The sequence below is a fragment of the Syngnathus floridae genome, chromosome 15 (assembly GCF_059516105.1).
Source record: "Syngnathus floridae isolate MCC-2025c chromosome 15, RoL_Sflo_1.0, whole genome shotgun sequence".
Lineage (NCBI taxonomy): Eukaryota > Metazoa > Chordata > Actinopteri > Syngnathiformes > Syngnathidae > Syngnathus > Syngnathus floridae.
In genome coordinates, this window is record NC_142427.1 from 281,610 (window position 1) to 303,421 (window position 21,812).

A 21,812-nucleotide genomic window follows, 5' to 3' on the forward strand; every position below is an offset into this window, starting at 1 on the left:
AGGTTGAAAGCAATTTAAATTATGACTTTGTATAAATACTAGATATTAACAGAACATCTACTGCGCGAAATGGGCAGAGTTTACTTGTTTGAGAAGGAGTGGCTTATTCAAAACTAAGATTTATTTAATCTGTTTGTTCCCAGGCAAAATTGGATGTGATGCAATTCCAAATTTCACCACATGATGGTGCCCAATTTTGACTTCATAGGACATATTAAACACTTAGCTTGTTATTATGTTCAAGGTAATCAGATTTGTTTATTATTCTAATGGCCTCTTCAAAACTATTCTGGATTACTACTTTGGATCTATTCTACATTACTTGGCAACAACATACTCTGTAACAGATTAGGCAGTATAATCATATCTGTTAACTTGAGAGTGCCCACACTCAATCTACTTATCGTGATGTGTTAAATCAATTACTGTTAGACATTATTTGTCTGATAATCTACCAAATCTTTGAATTGAAGAATTTGTGATTTAATTAATAGCTTGTTGTTATGTTAAGGGTAATCAGACTTGTATATAATTCTAATGGCCTTCTTTTGAAAACTATTCTGAATTACAACTTTGGATCTTATATTACTTTGCAACAATCTACTCCGTGACAGATTAGGCAGTATAATCACATATGTTAACTTCAGTGCCCACACTGTATTTATTTATGGTTATTTGTTAAATCAAGTACTGTTAGACATGAAATAGGAAGTGTTTAACATAAATGTTATGGCTACTCACCATTGTAGCTCGCTCCTGGTCAATGATACGAGCCTCTTCTTGCAGTGGAAAACTTGCAGCCAACAAACACCGTGGAACCTAAAGGAATGAAATTAAACATTAACATTTAGCCTCAACCAACATTCACAGATACAACGCAACGCAAACTACACAAACGTAAATCTTTTTAAACACAATGAGTTGTACTTACCGTGTACGCTCTAGACGGTCCACTTGCAAGCGGAAAATAAAGATATTTCTGTTGATAATCGTCGTGTTTGTATCCGGTGTCTCGCTCAAGGCCATTGCGCCCACAGATTTGAATTTTGGCGAGAGTTCAGCCTATTGACGTCATTTCCGCGGTGTAATACCCGCATATCTGAAACGGCAAAGTTAAGAGTAGAGTTAAATAAAGTTTTTAGTCAACGCAATAATTTACAACCGTTGACCAGTCGAAATAATCGTCGAAATTTGGCGTCTGTGGCTGGAAGCAGACGCCGAGTTCGACATTCCTCCCAAACGCCACACTCCCTTGCTTTTCAGGGCTAAAAAATAACAGTTGTAATTACCTTGTACACTCTAGACGGTCAAGTTGCAAGCTGAAAACAAAAATATTTGCCTTGTTAGTCATCGTGTTACTAACAGCTGTGTCTTGTTTGCCAGAACTGCCGCTTTCCTACTTCCTGTTGCAAGCCACGCCCACGGATTATAATTTTGCCGTGAGTTCCGCCTATTGACGTCATGTCCGCGTCACATGACTGCGACGTAATATTATCTAAAACTGTTTGTGCGGTATTGTGTTGTTCTGTGCGGTATTGTGTTATTCTGTGCGGCGTCGTGTTGTTCTGTGCGGCGTCGTGTTGTTCAGTGCGACGTCGTGTTGTTCAGTGCGGCATGGTGTTGTTCAGTGCGGCATGGTGTTGTTCAGTGCGGCATGGTGTTGTTCAGTGCGGCATAATGTTGTTCAGTGCGGCATAATGTTGTTCAGTGCGGCATGGTGTTGTTCAGTGCGGCATGGTGTTGTTCAGTGCGGCATGGTGTTGTTCAGTGCGGCATAATGTTGTTCAGTGCGCCATAATGTTGTTCAGTGCGGCATGGTGTTGTTCAGTGCGGGATGGTGTTGTTCAGTGCAGGATGGTGTTGTTCAGTGCGGCATGGTGTTGTTCAATGCGGCATGGTGTTGTTCAGTGCGGGATGGTGTTGTTCAGTGCGGCATGGTGTTGTTCAGTGCGGCATAATGTTGTTCAGTGCGGCATGGTGTTGTTCAGTGCGGCATGGTGTTGTTCAGTGCGGCATGGTGTTGTTCAGTGCGGCATGGTGTTGTTCAGTGCGGAATGGTGTTGTTCAGTGCGGCATGGTGTTGTTCAGTCCGGGATGGTGTTGTTCAATGCGGGATCGTGTTGTTCAGTGCGGGGTGGTGTTGTTCAGTGCGGGATGGTGTTGTTCAGTGCGGCATGGTGTTGTTCAATGCGGCATGGTGTTGTTCAGTGCGGGATGGTGTTGTTCATTGCGGCATGGTGTTGTTCAGTGCGGCATGGTGTTGCTCAGTGAGGCATTGTGTTGTTCAGTGCGGCATGGTGTTGTTCAGTGCGGCATGGTGTTGTTTAGTGCGGGATGGTGTTGTTCAGTGCAGGATGGTGTTGTTCAGTGCGGCATGGTGTTGTTCAATGCGGCATGGTGTTGTTCAGTGCGGGATGGTGTTGTTCAGTGCGGCATGGTGTTGTTCAGTGCGGCATAATGTTGTTCAGTGCGGCATGGTGTTGTTCAGTGCGGCATGGTGTTGTTCAGTGCGGCATGGTGTTGTTCAGTGCGGCATGGTGTTGTTCAGTGCGGAATGGTGTTGTTCAGTGCGGCATGGTGTTGTTCAGTGCGGGATGGTGTTGTTCAATGCGGGATCGTGTTGTTCAGTGCGGGGTGGTGTTGTTCAGTGCAGGATGGTGTTGTTCAGTGCAGGATGGTGTTGTTCAGTGCGGCATGGTGTTGTTCAATGCAGGATCGTGTTGTTCAGTGCAGCATAATGTTGTTCAGTGCAGCATGGTGTTGTTCAGTGCGGCATGGTGTTGTTCAATGCGGCATGGTGTTGTTCAGTGCGGGATGGTGTTGTTCAGTGCGGCATGGTGTTTTTCAGTGCGGCATAATGTTGTTCAGTGCGGCATGGTGTTGTTCAGTGCGGCATGGTGTTGTTCAGTGCAGGATGGTGTTGTTCAGTGCGGCATGGTGTTGTTCAATGCAGGATCGTGTTGTTCAGTGCAGCATAATGTTGTTCAGTGCAGCATGGTGTTGTTCAGTGCGGCATGGTGTTGTTCAATGCGGCATGGTGTTGTTCACTGCGGGATGGTGTTGTTCAATGCGGGATTGTGTTGTTCAGTGCGGCATAATGTTGTTCAGTGCAGCATGGTGTTGTTCAGTGCGGCATGGTGTTGTTCAGTGCGACATAATGTTGTTTAGTGCGGCATAATGTTGTTCAGTGCGGCATAATGTTGTTCAGTGCGGCATGGTGTTGTTCAGTGCGGCATGGTGTTGTTCAGTGCGGCATGGTGTTGTTCAGTGCAGGATGGTGTTGTTCAGTGCGGCATGGTGTTGTTTAATGCGGCATGGTGTTGTTCAGTGCGGGATGGTGTTGTTCAGTGCAGGATGGTGTCGTTCAGTGCGGCATGGTGTTGTTCAGTGCGGAATGGTGTTGTTCAGTGCGGCATGGTGTTGTTCAGTGCGGCATGGTGTTGTTCAGTGCAGGATGGTGTTGTTCAATGCGGGATCGTGTTGTTCAGTGCGGCATGGTGTTGTTCAGTGCGGCATGGTGTTGTTCAGTGCGGCATAATGTTGTTCAGTGCGGCATGGTGTTGTTCAGTGCGGCATGGTGTTGTTCAGTGCGGCATGGTGTTGTTCAGTGCGGCATGGTGTTGTTCAGTGCGGCATAATGTTGTCCAGTGCGCCATAATGTTGTTCAGTGCGGCATGGTGTTGTTTAGTGCGGGATGGTGTTGTTCAGTGCAGGATGGTGTTGTTCAGTGCGGCATGGTGTTGTTCAATGCGGCATGGTGTTGTTCAGTGCGGGATGGTGTTGTTCAGTGCGGCATGGTGTTGTTCAGTGCGGCATAATGTTGTTCAGTGCGGCATGGTGTTGTTCAGTGCGGCATGGTGTTGTTCAGTGCGGCATGGTGTTGTTCAGTGCGGCATGGTGTTGTTCAGTGCGGAATGGTGTTGTTCAGTGCGGCATGGTGTTGTTCAGTGCGGGATGGTGTTCAATGCGGGATCGTGTTGTTCAGTGCGGGGTGGTGTTGTTCAGTGCAGGATGGTGTTGTTCAGTGCAGGATGGTGTTGTTCAGTGCGGCATGGTGTTGTTCAATGCAGGATCGTGTTGTTCAGTGCAGCATAATGTTGTTCAGTGCAGCATGGTGTTGTTCAGTGCGGCATGGTGTTGTTCAATGCGGCATGGTGTTGTTCAGTGCGGGATGGTGTTGTTCAGTGCGGCATGGTGTTTTTCAGTGCGGCATAATGTTGTTCAGTGCGGCATGGTGTTGTTCAGTGCTGCATGGTGTTGTTCAGTGCGACATAATGTTGTTCAGTGCGGCATAATGTTGTTCAGTGCGGCATGGTGTTGTTCAGTGCGGCATGGTGTTGTTCAGTGCGGCATGGTGTTGTTCAGTGCGGCATGGTGTTGTTCAGTGCAGGATGGTGTTGTTCAGTGCAGGATGGTGTTGTTCAATGCGGCATGGTGTTGTTCAGTGCGGGATGGTGTTGTTCAGTGCAGGATGGTGTTGTTCAGTGCGGCATGGTGTTGTTCAGTGCGGAATGGTGTTGTTCAGTGCGGCATGGTGTTGTTCAGTGCAGGATGGTGTTGTTCAATGCGGGATGGTGTTGTTGAGTGCGGGATGGTGTTGTTCAGTGCAGGATGGTGTTGTTCAGTGCGGCATGGTGTTGTTCAATGCGGCATGGTGTTGTTCAGTGCAGGATGGTGTTGTTCAGTGCGGCATGGTGTTGTTCAGTGCGGCATAATGTTGTTCAGTGCGGCATGGTGTTGTTCAGTGCGGCATGGTGTTGTTCAGTGCAGGATGGTGTTGTTCAGTGCGGCATGGTGTTGTTCAGTGCGGCATGGTGTTGTTCAGTGCGGGATGGTGTTGTTCAGTGCAGGATGGTGTTGTTCAGTGCGGCATGGTGTTGTTCAGTGCGGCATGGTGTTGCTCAGTGCGGCATGGTGTTGTTCAGTGCGGGATGGTGTTGTTCATTGCGGCATGGTGTTGTTCAGTGCGGCATGGTGTTGTTCAGTGCGGCATGGTGTTGTTCAGTGCGGCATAATGTTGTTCAGTGCGCCATAATGTTGTTCAGTGCGGCATGGTGTTGTTCAGTGCGGGATGGTGTTGTTCAGTGCAGGATGGTGTTGTTCAGTGCGGCATGGTGTTGTTCAGTGCGGCATGGTGTTGTTCAGTGCGGGATGGTGTTGTTCAGTGCAGGATGGTGTTGTTCAGTGCGGCATGGTGTTGTTCAGTGCGGCATGGTGTTGTTCATTTCGGCATAATGTTGTTCAGTGCGGCATAATGTTGTTTAGTGCGGCATGGTGTTGTTCAGTGCGGGATGGTGTTGTTCAGTGCGTTATAATGTTGTTCAGTGCGGCATGGTGTTGTTCAGTGCGGCATGGTGTTGTTCAGTGCGGCATGGTGTTGTTCAGTGCGGCATAATGTTGTTCAGTGCGGCATAATGTTGTTCAGTGCGGCATGGTGTTGTTCAGTGCGGGATGGTGTTGTTCAGTGCGGGATGGTGTTGTTCAGTGCGGCATGGTGTTCAATGCGGAATGGTGTTGTTCAGTGCAGGATGGTGTTGTTCAGTGCGGCATGGTGTTGTTCAGTGCGGCATAATGTTGTTCAGTGCGGCATGGTGTTGTTCAGTGCGGCATGGTGTTGTTCAGTGCGGCATGGTGTTGTTCAGTGCGGCATAATGTTGTTCAGTGCGGCATGGTGTTGTTCAGTGCGGCATGGTGTTGTTCAGTGCGGCATAATGTTCAGTGCGGCATAATGTTGTTCAGTGCGGCATGGTGTTGTTCAGTGCGGGATGGTGTTGTTCAGTGCAGGATGGTGTTGTTCAGTGCGGCATGGTGTTCAGTGCGGGATGGTGTCTTTCAGTGCGGCATGGTGTCGTTCAGTGCGGCATGGTGTCTTTCAGTGCGGCATGGTGTCGTTCAGTGAGGCATGGTGTTGTTCAGTGCGGCATGGTGTTGTTTAGTGCGGCATGGTGTTGTTCAGTGCGGGATGGTGTTGTTCAGTGTGGCATGGTGTTCAGTGCGGCATGGTGTTGTTCAGTGCGGTATCGTGTTGTTCAGTGCGGTATCGTGTTTCTCAGTGCGGTATCGTGTTGTTCAGTGCAGTATCGTTGTGTTGTTCGTATTGTGTTTAACACTTAGCCTCTAACACTTAGCCTCTAACACTTAGCCTCTAGCATCTAGAAGGTAAATAAATAGGAAGGAAGGACTCACCGGTGACGTCTTCGCCCACGTCCAAGCGTTGTACTTTGTATTTTCATCCTTCTGACAGTGGAAAACATAGCCAACAAACACCGTGGAACCTAAACGAATGAAAGAAAACTATCATTTGGCCACAACCAACATTCACAGATACAACACAATGTGACGTGCGGGGTTGAGGTTAAAGGTTGAGTGAAGGGCCCTCGTTTTAAACTACTTTTTTGAAAAGGATTGGGAACAAGTAAGACGTATTTAATTTATTTAATGGGAAGTAGTAAGAGCTATTGAATTTAATCTATGTATTATATTCTATTGTATTGTATTCTGTTGTATTCTTTTGGATTGTATTCACACTAACCCCACTAAAACTTCAGCCCACAAAAACTCGCCTCTGGCGCCTAGCCTCTGGCACTTAGCCTCTAACACTTAGCCTTTAACACTTAGCCTTTAACACTTAGCCTTTAACACTTAGCCTAGAAGGTGAATAAATAGGGTTAAAGGTTGAGTGAAGGGACCTCGTTTTAAACTACGTTTTTTGTAAAGGAGTGGGAACAAGTAAGACGTATTTAATTTATTTAATGGGAAGTAGTAAGACTTATTAAATTTATTTAATCTACTTTTCTTCCCAGGCAAAATTTGATGTGCTGCAATTCCAAATTTCCAAAGTGAATGAAGGAATGAAGTCCTTTAAATTATGATTTTGTATAAATACTAGGCATTAACACAAAATCGACGGCACAAAATGGGCAGACTTTACTTGTTTGAAAAGGACTGGTTACAAGACAGACTTTTTTAATTTATTTAATGGGAAGAAGACTTATTTAGTTTAATTGATCTATTTTTGTTCCCTGGCAAAATTCGATTTGCTGCAATTCCAAATTTCCAAAGTGAATGAAGGAAAGAAGTCGTTTAAATTATGATTTTGTTTAAATACTAGGCATAGACACAAAATCTACGGCACAAAATGGGCAGACTTTACTTGTTTGAAGAGGACTGGTTACAAGACAGACTTTTCTGATTTATTTAATGGGAAGAAGACTTATTTAGTTTATTTAATCTATTTTTGTTCCCTGGCAAAATTGGATTTGCTGAAATTGTATTTTGCCAAATCTTGCCTTGAGACCTGATAGGAAGTATTAAACGCTTAGTTAAATCAATACAAGTTGGTAATAAGAGCGAGTAATGTTGGTTGAACCGATGAATGAAGGTTGAAAGCAATTTAAATTATGACTTTGTATAAATACTAGATATTAACAGAACATCTACTGCGCGAAATGGGCAGAGTTTACTTGTTTGAGAAGGAGTGGCTTATTCAAAACTAAGATTTATTTAATCTGTTTGTTCCCAGGCAAAATTGGATGTGATGCAATTCCAAATTTCACCACATGATGGTGCCCAATTTTGACTTCATAGGACATATTAAACACTTAGCTTGTTATTATGTTCAAGGTAATCAGATTTGTTTATTATTCTAATGGCCTCTTCAAAACTATTCTGGATTACTACTTTGGATCTATTCTACATTACTTGGCAACAACATACTCTGTAACAGATTAGGCAGTATAATCATATCTGTTAACTTGAGAGTGCCCACACTCAATCTACTTATCGTGATGTGTTAAATCAATTACTGTTAGACATTATTTGTCTGATAATCTACCAAATCTTTGAATTGAAGAATTTGTGATTTAATTAATAGCTTGTTGTTATGTTAAGGGTAATCAGACTTGTATATAATTCTAATGGCCTTCTTTTGAAAACTATTCTGAATTACAACTTTGGATCTTATATTACTTTGCAACAATCTACTCCGTGACAGATTAGGCAGTATAATCACATATGTTAACTTCAGTGCCCACACTGTATTTATTTATGGTTATTTGTTAAATCAAGTACTGTTAGACATGAAATAGGAAGTGTTTAACATAAATGTTATGGCTACTCACCATTGTAGCTCGCTCCTGGTCAATGATACGAGCCTCTTCTTGCAGTGGAAAACTTGCAGCCAACAAACACCGTGGAACCTAAAGGAATGAAATTAAACATTAACATTTCGCCTCGACCAATTTTCACACGTACAACGCAACGCGGCTACACTTCTGCTATTACAAACGTAAATCTCCTTAAACACAATGAGTGTTACTTACCGTGTACGCTCTAGACGGTCCAGTTGCAAGCAGAAAATAAAGATATTTCTGTTGATAATCGTCGCTGCTCAGTGGCTCACGGCCATCGCGCCAACAGATTTGAATTTTGGCGGAGGTTCGGGCAATTACGTCATATCCACGGCACATGACTGCGACGTAATACCCGCTTATCTGAAACGGCAGTTAAAAGTAGAGTTACATCAAGTTTTCTTGGAACCTAAACGAATGAAAGAAAACTATCATTTGGCCACAACCAACATTCACAGATACAACACAACGTGCGGGGTTGGGGTTAAAGATTGAGTGAAGGGCCCTCGTTTTAAACTACTGTTTTGAAAAGGAGTGGGAACAAGTAAGACGTATTTAATTTATTTAATGGGAAGTAGTAAGACTTATTAAATTTATTTAATCTACTTTTCTTCCCAGGCAAAATTTGATGTGCTGCAATTCCAAATTTCCAAAGTGAATGAAGGAATGAAGTCCTTTAAATTATGATTTTGTATAAATACTAGGCATTAACACAAAATCGACGGCACAAAATGGGCAGACTTTACTTGTTTGAAAAGGACTGGTTACAAGACAGACTTTTTTAATTTATTTAATGGGAAGAAGACTTATTTAGTTTAATTGATCTATTTTTGTTCCCTGCCAAAATTCGATTTGCTGCAATTCCAAATTTCCAAAGTGAATGAAGGAAAGAAGTCGTTTAAATTATGATTTTGTTTAAATACTAGGCATAGACACAAAATCTACGGCACAAAATGGGCAGACTTTACTTGTTTGAAGAGGACTGGTTACAAGACAGACTTTTCTGATTTATTTAATGGGAAGAGGACTTATTTAGTTTATTTAATCTATTTTTGTTCCCTGGCAAAATTGGATTTGCTGAAATTGTATTTTGCCAAATCTCGATTTGAGACCTGATAGGAAGTATTAAACGCTTAGTTAAATCAATACAAGTTGGTAATAAGAGCGAGTAATGTTGGTTGAACCGATGAATGAAGGTTGAAAGCAATTTAAATTATGACTTTGTATAAATACTAGATATTAACAGAACATCTACTGCGCAAAATGGGCAGAGTTTACTTGTTTGAGAAGGAGTGGCTTATTCAAAACTAAGATTTATGTAATCTGTTTGTTCCCAGGCAAAATTGGATGTGATGCAATTCCAAATTTCACCACATGATGGTGCCCAATTTTGACTTCATAGGACATATTAAACACTTTGCTTGTTATTATGTTCAAGGTAATCAGATTTGTTTATCATTCTAATGGCCTCTTCAAAACTATTCTGGATTACTACTTTGGATCTATTCTACATTACTTGGCAACAACATACTCTGTAACAGATTAGGCAGTATAATCACATATGTTAACTTGAGAGTGCCCACACTCAATCTACTTATCGTGATGTGTTAAATCAATTACTGTTAGACATTATTTGTCTGATAATCTACCAAATCTTTGAATTGAAGAATTTGTGATTTAATTAATAGCTTGTTCAGGGTAATCAGACTTGTATATAATTCTAATGGCCTTCTTTTGAAAACTATTCTGAATTACAACTTTGGATCTTATATTACTTTGCAACAATCTACTCCGTGACAGATTAGGCAGTATAATCACATATGTTAACTTCAGTGCCCACACTGTATTTATTTATGGTTATTTGTTAAATCAAGTACTGTTAGACATGAAATAGGAAGTGTTTAACATAAATGTTATGGCTACTCACCATTGTAGCTCGCTCCTGGTCAATGATACGAGCCTCTTCTTGCAGTGGAAAACTTGCAGCCAACAAACACAGTGGAACCTAAAGGAATGAAATTAAACATTAACATTTCGCCTCGACCAATTTTCACACGTACAACGCAACGCGGCTACACTTCTGCTATTACAAACGTAAATCTCCTTAAACACAATGAGTGTTACTTACCGTGTACGCTCTAGACGGTCCAGTTGCAAGCAGAAAATAAAGATATTTCTGTTGATAATCGTCGCTGCTCAGTGGCTCACGGCCATCGCGCCAACAGATTTGAATTTTGGCGGAGGTTCGGGCAATTACGTCATATCCGCGGCATTTGACTGCGACGTAATACCCGCTTATCTGAAACGGCAGTTAAAAGTAGAGTTACATCAAGTTTTCTTGGAACCTAAACGAATGAAAGAAAACTATCATTTGGCCACAACCAACATTCACAGATACAACACAACGTGCGGGGTTGAGGTTAAAGATTGAGTGAAGGGCCCTCGTTTTAAACTACTGTTTTGAAAAGGAGTGGGAACAAGTAAGACGTATTTAATTAATTTAATGGGAAGTAGTAAGACTTATTAAATTTATTTAATCTACTTTTCTTCCCAGGCAAAATTTGATGTGCTGCAATTCCAAATTTCCAAAGTGAATGAAGGAATGAAGTCCTTTAAATTATGATTTTGTATAAATACTAGGCATTAACACAAAATCGACGGCACAAAATGGGCAGACTTTACTTGTTTGAAAAGGACTGGTTACAAGACAGACTTTTTTAATTTATTTAATGGGAAGAAGACTTATTTAGTTTAATTGATCTATTTTTGTTCCCTGCCAAAATTCGATTTGCTGCAATTCCAAATTTCCAAAGTGAATGAAGGAAAGAAGTCGTTTAAATTATGATTTTGTTTAAATACTAGGCATAGACACAAAATCTACGGCACAAAATGGGCAGACTTTACTTGTTTGAAGAGGACTGGTTACAAGACAGACTTTTCTGATTTATTTAATGGGAAGAGGACTTATTTAGTTTATTTAATCTATTTTTGTTCCCTGGCAAAATTGGATTTGCTGAAATTGTATTTTGCCAAATCTCGATTTGAGACCTGATAGGAAGTATTAAACGCTTAGTTAAATCAATACAAGTTGGTAATAAGAGCGAGTAATGTTGGTTGAACCGATGAATGAAGGTTGAAAGCAATTTAAATTATGACTTTGTATAAATACTAGATATTAACAGAACATCTACTGCGCAAAATGGGCAGAGTTTACTTGTTTGAGAAGGAGTGGCTTATTCAAAACTAAGATTTATGTAATCTGTTTGTTCCCAGGCAAAATTGGATGTGATGCAATTCCAAATTTCACCACATGATGGTGCCCAATTTTGACTTCATAGGACATATTAAACACTTAGCTTGTTATTATGTTCAAGGTAATCAGATTTGTTTATCATTCTAATGGCCTCTTCAAAACTATTCTGGATTACTACTTTGGATCTATTCTACATTACTTGGCAACAACATACTCTGTAACAGATTAGGCAGTATAATCACATATGTTAACTTGAGAGTGCCCACACTCAATCTACTTATCGTGATGTGTTAAATCCATTACTGTTAGACATTATTTGTCTGATAATCTACCAAATCTTTGAATTGAAGAATTTGTGATTTAATTAATAGCTTGTTCAGGGTAATCAGACTTGTATATAATTCTAATGGCCTTCTTTTGAAAACTATTCTGAATTACAACTTTGGATCTTATATTACTTTGCAACAATCTACTCGGTGACAGATTAGGCAGTATAATCACATATGTTAACTTCAGTGCCCACACTGTATTTATTTATGGTTATTTGTTAAATCAAGTACTGTTAGACATGAAATAGGAAGTGTTTAACATAAATGTTATGGCTACTCACCATTGTAGCTCGCTCCTGGTCAATGATATGAGCCTCTTCTTGCAGTGGAAAACTTGCAGCCAACAAACACCGTGGAACCTAAAGGAATGAAATTAAACATTAACATTTCGCCCGGACCAACATTCACACGTACAACGCAACGCGGCTACACTTCTGCTATTACAAACGTAAATCTCCTTAAACACAACGAGTGTTACTTACCGTGTACGCTCTAGGCAAAATTGGATGTGATGCAATTCCAAATCTATCTGAAACGGCAGTTAAAAGTAGAGTTACATCAAGTTTTCTTTTTTAATCAACACAATCATTTACAACCGTTGACCAGAAAGAATCGTCGAAATTCGACGTCCCCCACAAACGCCACGCTCACTCGCTTTTCAGGGCAACAAAAGTACTTCTTTTTAAAAACGATGAGTTGTACTTACCGTGTACGCTCTGGACGGTCCAGTTGCAAGCAGAAAATAAAAATATTTCTCTTGTTAGTCGTATGTTACCATCCGCTGTGTCTTTGTCAACATCGCCGCCATTTTCCTACTTCCTGCTGCGAGCCACGCCCACGGATTTAAATTTGGGCGGAAGCTCTTTCCATTGGCGTCGTTTTCGCGTATAGCAAATCCGATTGGTTGGGAAGGGGGCACGGTTATGCAGCCGAGGGGTCCTGTGATCGGTGGGATGTAAAGTAGGCGTCGACGTCACGTCCGCGTCACGTGACCACGACGTGGCAGACGTCAAATAGCAACCGCTGTTTTGTTTAGTAGACTTACAGTTGTTATGCATTGACATAATGGCGCACACACCAAATAGATTTAAATAAATTAAATAATTCTTCTGCCCACTCTCTTTTAAACAAGTTAACTCTCCCCGCGGATTTGAATTCCGGCGAAAGTTACGCCCATCGACGTCACGTATGTCACGTGACCACGACGTGGCAGATGTCATATAGCAACCGCTGTTTTGTTTAGTAGATTTACAGTTGTTATGCATTGGCATAATGGTGTGCACTCAAAATAGATTTAAATAAATTAAATATTTCTTCTGCCTACTCCCTTTTAAACAAGTTAACTCTGCCCACGTCCATTGACGTCTTGTCTGCGTCACGTGACCACGACGTAGCGACGTCATATAGTAACCGCTGTTTTGACCAGTAGACTTAGTTATTATGCGTTGACATAATGGCGCACTGGTTAGCATGGCCACTTCTTAAGCATGATGATGCGGGTTCGACGCCTGATCAATGTTAGCATGGAGTGAGCTGAAGTGCATGGCGCTGAAGATTTGAATCTTTGAAATGCGCTGAGGTCTGACATATCAGGCAGAATGGTTTGCCATCACGTTCAACAAAAAATAGAAACTTTCCCACTCTGATTAAAACGTCCTGTGTTCATCTACGTATTTTCGTTTTGCTGTGCATCTTTTCCCTGCCATTTCGAGAGCCCAATTGACACTCATAGTTTAAAGAAATGTGTTTGCCCATCCTACTTTGTGGAATTTCACCACATGCGCTTTTGACCAAAATACCAAATTGAACTCAAGTGAAGCCAACACGCACAACCCCCCCCCCACACACACACACACACACAAATGTTGATATGAACATAAAAGAGCCGCATGCGGTTCGGGAGTTGCGGCTTGGCCAAACCTGTACTATACAACTTTATTTGTATAAAATTTTCACAACAGCTGTCACACAAACAAAGCGGGAAAAACCGAAGACGTGCGTGTTCCGCCCACGCTGGATTTATTTGCACCTTTGAAAAGACACCGTATTGCCGCAGATGTGGCAAAGAGTACTTTTGGGCATCTGAGACGGAAGGATGTCCAAAGCATCACGTCACCTGCTCTGGTAGGCATGGTGGTGGGACGTTGAGGTCAACCGCTTTGGGGTTGGCTGACTCTTTGATCGCAGGATGCCACACACTTGAAGACAGAAGCAGAAAAGCAGAGCTAAATGCAAAATGTACTCACCGGTGACTCCAATTTTTTTCCCCCCTGAAGAAACAGCTGGACGGGTGGCCCCGGCTGGCCAGTGGGACTCTTGTTATTCTGACCCTTTTTAGTGCGCGTTTGGGGCAACAACCGTTTTTTGTGGCGCTCTCTTCTGGTTCAAAAGTGCCCTGCATGTGAATTTGCTTTTCCTGCCTTCTGATTGGATGAGCGCCGGTGTGACGCGGTGCCTCTGTCACCGTGGCGGGGGGTATACGTTGGCATCGGAGCGTCTGCCAACGTCTGAGACCGGCTGGCAGTGTATCGGAGGTGTCGAGTGCGGTGCCGCTGGAGCTCACTCACCAGCTGGTGTTAGGGCCACAGAATGAAGGCCAAGGAGAAGAATAGAAAGAGAAACAGAAACTTCTCCTCCAATTGTTTGATTTGTCTCTTCTGAGCTTCGATGAATTCTTTCAGCTCTTTGTTCCTCTAGGACGGACAAATGGAAAGTGGCATTCAAAAGCCAGTAAGCGTGCAAGTAAGTGCCGGGCTGGCTTTGGGCCCTTACCTGTTGCGCGCTGTGCAGCAGATCCATTCTCTCTTGGAGGATGCAAGCGTCGCGCTCCCTCAACTCGCACATCAGGGCTCGCTTCCATTGGTCCACGGCGCTCCTAAGCTCTTCTCTCTGATCCGCCGTCAGCACGTCATTCACGCCAGCGTGGCTGGCTTTTTCGCCGTCCGTGGCGGGGCAGTCCCGCTGCGGTAGCGCCTCGTACAACATGGCCTCCAGCTCCAGGATCCTCTGGGCCGCAATCCTCGTCCATCAGTGGTCCGGCGGGAGATTTGAGGGCGGCTTACCTTATGAGCCTGGTCCATGGAACACTTCCTGAAGTCCAACTCTTCATCCAGGTAGCCCTTCTGCTTGCAGAACATATCCTAGCACAGCTCAAGGTCAGAATTGTTGGGGCACATTGCCGGAGTTCCCCTTGGCTGATGTCGCGTGTCTGTCTACCTTCTCACTTTCAATGTCCAACATCTTCTGTTGAAGTGCTGACTTGGTCACTTTGATGTATTCTAACCACTGAGGAAAGGCTGCTGTCACATAAGCAGAATGCGAGAGCGTGCGTGGACGTGCGCGTTACCTTCTCGGCTAGGGTGAGAAGGGTCCTGGCGTGAATCACGACCACCTGCTCCTCGTTGGTGAGATTCTGCAAGAGCCCAAAGGCACAGCGTCAACAAGCTTCTTTCAGCGCAAAGCCTTCCAAAAGTCACATTTGAGCCGCCGAGTCTCGTGGAGTGCGAACATAAGGAGTTCGACATACACTTACGGCGTTATAGCCCAGGATGTCCAGCTTCTTCATCAGATCACTGATGACGATGTCCGGGGGAAAGGCGCAAGGAGCAATGTAAGGTGTTCTGGGACCTCGGGTTAAGGTTAGGGTTGCGAGGGACGCCTTACGTACGCTCACGCCCTCGGCCTCGCAGTAGATCTGCAAAGGGCTGAGGCCGTCTGGGAAACGGACTTGCAGAAACTTCAAGACGGGGGAGCGCCACTCCCTCTCCTGAAAGGCAGAGGCATGCATCCGTCCGTCCGTCCGTCCGTCCGTCCGTCACATCTCTGGCCTCAACACGCTTGTGCGAGTCTTCCCACCTCCAGCTCCAGGATGCGGAACTCAAGCAGTTCGTTTTGGTCTCGGATATCCTGGATGTGCTCTTTCAGACGCGCTTCTTCCGCCTCCATCCGCCTGACCTGAAAAGACAGTCAGACCTCATCTGCGGGGCTTCCCGACAGGTGTGACGCCAAGCGACTCCGCCCAGCGCCTTTCTTTCCGTCACCTTTTCGGCCAACTGCTGATTGCTCTGACGCAGCAGCTGCTTCTCCTCCACCCACTTGACATTCTAGAAGAGACAAACGCGTGGACAGCTTTGGAATGTTGTGTCATTTTCATCCACAAATTCTTTGGTTGACTGGAAAATGACATTTGCTTTTCTCCGCATTTTCCCAGCCACGTTCGGGGGGGGGGGGGGGGGGGGGCATGGTCCAGTAATGCCAGACGGATGAGTGACTGAAGAATGTAGCTATTTTGTCTGAGAAAAAGGTGTGCTCATTGATGAGCTTACCTGTCCTTGTTGCTTCAGCGCTGACTCCAGATCTGCTACTCTGCTTTGATAGTGACCCATTTCTACCATCAGCTTTTCTCTGGTCTGAAAGGAGGAGGAGGGAGGCTCCTCCTCCTCCTTTCAGACCAGAGAACACCCGAGGCTGGGTGAGAACGGGGAGGCTGCGACCCGGCCGGGGGTTGCGGGAAGGGGCGCCACCTTGATCTCCTTCTCGGCGTCGTAGTCCCCTTTCGCTGGTCTGGGCTAGCAGAGCGTAGGCTCGTTGCAGCGCTTGATATTCTTGCGTCAGCTGGCGGTAGCGAAGCTCCGCCTCTTCATGCACACACCAATGCAACACAGCACTAGTACCAGAATCAGTCAGACCGGCGACAAAGCACCCGCGACGCAAAGACGAGTCCGATTCCAGGCTGAAGAGGAATGTTTGGTGCCAATACGCTGGCAGAAATGGCGGGCTACCTCTTCGGGTTCCGTGTCGGGGGTTCTGTCGGTGTGAAAAGACAAGGACGATCCGTCCGAGTCCACCAACACGTCTTCGTCGTAGCCGTAAAATGTTTCGATGACCTGCGGGCGCGGAAGCAAACATCTCTCTGAACAAACTGAAGCGACACCTCACGATGAATCGACGAGAGGAACGATAGCGAGAAAAAGGCCATTTCATCTTGCGCAACACCAAGCAGCCGCAAACAAACAGACTCACCTTGCAGGACCTCACGCTTTGTTCCTCCTCAGAGATTCTCGACGTCGGTATCGTAGCAGCAAATCTCTCTCCTGTCGACACAAATAATCCGCCTTTGAGATTCTTTGGATGCAAAGGGAACGAACGGCTCCGGCGCAGAAACAAACGCGACTCACAATGACATTTCTGACATGAGCTCCTGTCTCCAGAGCCTGAAAAACACGTCACCGGCGATGATTGGAGGGACGCTCGTCTTTTCCAAAAGTGACAACTACATGGTGTGTCAGGGTTTTCCAGATTATCTTTATCGTATCATTGTGTTGCTTTGACTTTGACTGCGACCTGTAATAAATAATATTATTTATCCCTTATTTATCCCTATCGCTTATCCCTTCCTACACAAAGTCGTAAAACACCCCTTGCTATGTTTTGACTAGAGGTCAAGGGCTTCCTCTATTCAATCCACTCTTACACCCACCCTGTTTCTCTTAATTAAAATGCTCGTGCAGGAGCCGAGAGTCAGACTTCATTCGTACAACGGATGGACTCTCCACCTGCAGGTGTCCAAAAGAACTTACTTGTCTCCCGTGTGGTTCTTGCAAAATAAGTTGGAGCGAGCGCAACTCTAACAGGGTGCATTTTGCCACTAGCTGCCTACGGACAATGACGTCGCGCTCGCGGCTCATGGTTGACGGGCTGAGCAGCCGGGCAAGTCCGTCGTTTTCAGCGCACAGCGAGTGGCAAAGGCGCTGACAAAACGGGAGCTTTGAGCTGCTGAAAACGGCAAAACAAGTCTAAAGCGTGTTCAAACGCGTGCGCACAATGCTCCTGCTTGAAAGGTCGGAATTTAAGGGGCCAATTTTTTGGATGGCGGCCGCCGGCCAAGCTTTGGACGGAAAAGGTTTCCTGGCGACAGCGAGCGAGCGCGGCGCTGCCGTACGTGCACCGAGTCGCCTGCCTGAAGACCTTGGACAAGTCGTCGATGATGTGCCGCTGCTCCACAACTTGAAGGAACTCCATTTCACCGTCCTGCTGGCCGCAACCGCGGTCCAGGTCATTGAGCGAACTAGGCCTTCTCTGTGGAACACAAATGCAGTGGACTCTGTTGGCACGCCGCCGTTGTCCGCGTCGACTTACCAAGCTTGCCATCTCCTCGTTCTCCTGGGTGACAAAGCGCACTTTGTTTTCAAGGCGACACAGCACCAGCGAGAGTTCTTCATTCTTCCTGCTCAGGCGTTTGTTTTTGTACAGGAGTGGCAGAAACTGGCTTTCTGTTTCTCTCAGTCGCTTTAGCTGCAAGCATGAAGTGCGGGATGTGAAAGACGCACAACACGCGGGCCAGAACGTATCCATTCCTTTTGCATCGGTTTGAACGGAATCGTGGCTTTGGCTCCCAATAAAAGACATCTACCAGGCAACCGACTCGCCGCGCCGCTCAACTAATAAGCAAGCGCAATGGGTGCCTCGCTGGATGGCGCGCATCAAACGTAGCGCAAACCTTCAAGCGTGCCGTCAATAAATTACCAGTTCATTGCGCTCTTCAGAAAGCAGGGCGTTTCGATCCTCCAGTTTCCTGATGACTGCGCTGAGCTCAGCGATTTTCAGATGAAACCGTCGCGTGTCCCGATCCTCCTGAGACTGAAAACGCCCCGCAACACACACACACAAGCACTCGTTCAAAGTTCAAAACTGTTTTTGTGCTACCTTCCTCCAGCAACGAACTAAGTCATGCGTACTGCAAGTGTGTGATGAGGTGGCTTACGCAATGAAGAGGATTGCTAGTAGCGGCGTTGACCCCACTTCCAGGGTAGTTTAGGCCCGCCCTTTGGGAATCCCTCAGGGCAGCGATCTGCTGCTCGGCAGCCTGAGTCTGCAGCTGAAGGCGGTGGACGTGGCCGGCCCCAGGGCTTCATCCAAAACACTAACCGCTCTGTCTTTCAGCTTGATCTCATCCGTCTGGATGTACAAACGGGGAGCGCTCAGGCAGGCGGGCAAACTCATTTGCCAGAATTGTGACAAAAACAAAGAGAGCAACCGGCCAATTTTGTTCTTGAATCGACTAGAACACCTTTGCTGTGACAAAAGCGAAGCGAGCAACCGGACATTTTCTTCTTGTGAAATAGAATAGAATAGAATGCCTTAGGTGTCATTGCACTGCAGGTATACAACGAAATTGGGAACATAGTCACGCACCGCGCATCTGATCAGTCCTACCAGTCGGCGGATCTCCCTCTCGCAGTCTCTCTTGGTTCGGCTCAGCTCCTCCCGATGCTGGTGATGAGCCGATCGGAGCTCGGCCGCTCGGGACTGCAAGGCCTGCTGGGCCGCTGCCAGGGCTTCTTCCGCGCTCCTGGTGGAGGCGACACCGCTCGGTCTCCCGACACCGCCGCGTCTCCTCCAGCTCCGCCAGCAAAGCGCCCCCCCTCCTCACCTGAGCAGACATTGCGCCACACCGGGCCGTTGAGACCGCAACGGAGCGCCGCGACGCTTACTGGGGACAAGCTACACAATACGGTAGCGGCCGCATCGAAGCCCGACGTGGCGTGCGGATAGTCAGACACGGATAGAGCGGATCACCTTGTCCATGGAGCCGTCCCTCAGGCTGAGGACCAAGGCATTCAGTCGCTGGATCTCTCCATCTTTGATTTTGATCACTCTCATCAGCTCCATTTCATGCTGCCGCAGTAATGTCTCCCTGGTAATGGCTAACTCTTTCTGCTTCTCCTCATGGAGTTTGCTTTTGAGTTCCGTCATGGCGGCGGTGGCACGGTGGTGCTCCGCCCGCAGGTCCTGACTTCTCTCTCTCTCCAGACAGCTGACCTGACATGACTTAGACTTAGACAAACTTTATTGTCATCTTGTCTGCACATGGTGCATACAAAACGAAATTCCGTTGCATACGTCTTACAACAAAGTAGTGATATTGCAGTTGAATAGAAGTAACATATCCTATGAAAATATATATATATACATATATACTATATATATATATATATATATATATATATATATTAAAAATAAGTATAAAGTGCAGCAGTGATAATTATGCAATAGTGCAAGTAGGCAAAACAGTATTCAAGAGTGTGCAGAGGAATGCTAAACCATGTATTAAACTTCTATTTAAAGGGTTTATACAAGTTCAGTAAAGTTGGTAGTGCGAGATAGTGCAAGATAGAGGTCCGTAGTGTCATAAAGTACAGTTCTGTGAATGTGTGATGCAGAGTTCAGTTTAGAGCTCAACAGTTCTAGTGTTCAACAGTCTGATGACAGCAGGGAAAAAGCTGTTGCAGAACCTGGTGGACCTGCAGCGGATGCTGCAAACCTCTTCCCAGAGGGCAGCAGGGAGAACAGTCCATGGTGGGGGTGTGATGGGTCATTGATGATGTTACGGGCACGGGACATGCAGCGCTGAGATGAAATGTCCTGAATGGAGGGAAGAGGAGCCCCTATGATCCTCTCTGCTGTCCTCACCACTCTCCTCACGTTCTTCCAATCGGAGGCGGTGCAGCCTCCACACCACACAGAGAGACAGCTTGTCAGAATGCTCTCTATGGTGCTCCTGTAGAACGTCCTCATGATGGGTGGGGGCAGGTGGGCTCTCCTCATCCTCCGCAGGAAGTACAAGCGCTTCTGTGCCCTCTTGACCAGTGCCGTAGTGTTCATAGTCCAGGTGAGGTCTTCTGTGATGTGGACCCCCAGGAATTTGGTGGTGCTGACCACCTCCACAGCTGAGCTGTTGATGATCAGTGGAGCGTGGTGAGGCTGTTTTTTCCTGAAGTCGACGATGATTTCCTTCATCTTCTCCTCATTCAGGATCAGGCTGTTTTCTCTGCACCAGCCCACCAGCTGCTCCACCTCCTCTCTGTAGTCCAGGTCGTTGTTGTCTCTGATGAGCCCCACCACCGTTGTGTCGTCTGCTGACTTCACGATGTGATTGGTGGTGAACCTGAGGACGCAGTCGTGTGTCATCAGGGTGCACAGCAGGGGGCTCAGGACGCAGCCCTGAAGGGAGCCTGTGCTGAGGGTGATGACATCAGAGGTGTTCTGTCCGACCCGGACTGACTGAGGTCTGTTGGTGAGGAAGTCTAGCAGCCAGTTGCGAAGGGGGGTGTTGAAGCCCAGGTGTTCCAATTTTCCTACCAGATGCTGTGGGATGATGGTGTTAAACGCTGAGCTGAAGTCCAGGAACAGCCTCCGCACATGGGTGTTCTTCTCCTCCAGGTGAGCCAGGCTCAGGTGAAGAACGGAGGAGATGGCGTCCTGAGTGGAGCGGTTTTGCCGGTCGGCAAACTGGAACGGGTCAAATAATAGGGGGAGTCTGGAAACGATGTGACCTTTAAGCAGCCTTTCGAAGCACTTCATCATAACCGGAGTCAGTGCAACAGGCCGGTAATCATTAAATGAGGTGATTTGAGGTTTCTTCGGCACCGGAATGATGGAGGCAGTCTTAAAGCACGCCGGCACTGTGGCTTGGCCCAGCGAGGTGTTAAAAATGTCTGTGATGACCCCAGCCAGATGACTTGCACATTCCCTGAACACACGCCCAGGAATGTTGTCGGGGCCAGGGGCCTTACAGGGGTTGACTCTCCTCAGGGTCTTCAACACATCGGCGGAGTCAAGGCAGAGTACCTCCTCTTCCTGATGGGGGACAGTTTTAACTGCTGGAGTGCCGTTTAGTGCCTCGAACCTCCCAAAGAAGTTATTTAGACCATTTAGAAAGTCAGCATCAACTACACCCACCGGGGGGGGGGAGGGTGAGTTGTAGTCTGTAATCGCCCGTATGCCTTGCCACATACTCCTGATGTTTTTGACGTCGTGGAAACGATCCTGAAATTTTCGACTGCGGTCTCGCTTCGCTATCCTGATGGCACGGTTCAAGTTGGCTCTCGCTGTCCTCAGTGTCTCCTTGTCGCCAGACTTGAAGGCAGAGTTCCGCGCTCGTAGCGTTTGACGTACCTCCTCAGTCATCCAGGGTCGTTGGTTGCCCCGGGTGATGATATTCTTAGTGGTGCTGACGTCCTCGGTGCATTTGTTGATGTAGGCTGACACAGTCATGGCACACGCATGTCTAATCTACATCGGGAAAACTGGGAGGGAGGG

At 46.1% G+C, this 21,812-nt stretch overlaps 2 protein-coding genes across 3 annotated transcripts; both read right to left on the minus strand.

Annotated features, from left to right (window-relative positions):
- Nucleotides 1-940: 940 nt before the first annotated feature.
- LOC148385780 (uncharacterized) lies at nt 941-12,065 on the minus strand. Its single transcript, XM_088399085.1, has 8 exons — nt 11,993-12,065; nt 10,258-10,428; nt 10,057-10,134; nt 8,322-8,492; nt 8,121-8,198; nt 6,187-6,275; nt 1,290-1,319; nt 941-1,099 (listed from the first exon to the last, which is right to left on the minus strand). The coding sequence occupies exons 1-8, from the start codon at nt 11,993-11,995 to the stop codon at nt 1,072-1,074; spliced, it is 648 nt and encodes a 215-aa protein (XP_088255211.1). The 5' UTR covers nt 11,996-12,065; the 3' UTR covers nt 941-1,071.
- Nucleotides 12,066-13,684: 1,619 nt separating this feature from the next.
- On the minus strand, nt 13,685-14,845 carry LOC148385781 (janus kinase and microtubule-interacting protein 3-like). 2 transcript variants are annotated; one of them, XM_088399420.1, is made up of 3 exons: nt 14,484-14,845; nt 14,279-14,404; nt 13,685-13,909 (listed from the first exon to the last, which is right to left on the minus strand). In XM_088399420.1, exons 1-2 carry the CDS (start codon nt 14,694-14,696, stop codon nt 14,288-14,290), a joined length of 330 nt encoding a protein of 109 aa, XP_088255546.1. In that variant the 5' UTR covers nt 14,697-14,845; the 3' UTR covers nt 13,685-13,909; nt 14,279-14,287. The 2 variants fall into 2 exon arrangements, with proteins under 2 accessions (XP_088255546.1, XP_088255545.1); XM_088399419.1 differs by having other exon boundaries at nt 13,685-14,404.
- Nucleotides 14,846-21,812: the final 6,967 nt, after the last annotated feature.

Bases quoted from the DNA above. Each gene is read 5' to 3' on its own strand.
- LOC148385780 (XM_088399085.1), bottom strand. The intron at 10,135-10,257 runs GTAAGTAACACT...TCATTCCTTTAG, and splicing joins GACCGTCTAGAGCGTACACG to GTTCCACTGTGTTTGTTGGC. The intron at 8,493-10,056 runs GTGAGTAGCCAT...CTGCCGTTTCAG, and splicing joins ACCAGGAGCGAGCTACAATG to ATAAGCGGGTATTACGTCGC.
- LOC148385781 (XM_088399420.1), bottom strand. From the start codon at position 14,696: ATGTTGTACGAGGCGCTACCGCAGCGGGACTGCCCCGCCACGGACGGC. The intron at 14,405-14,483 runs GTAAGGGCCCAA...TGTCCGTCCTAG, and splicing joins TGCTGCACAGCGCGCAACAG to AGGAACAAAGAGCTGAAAGA.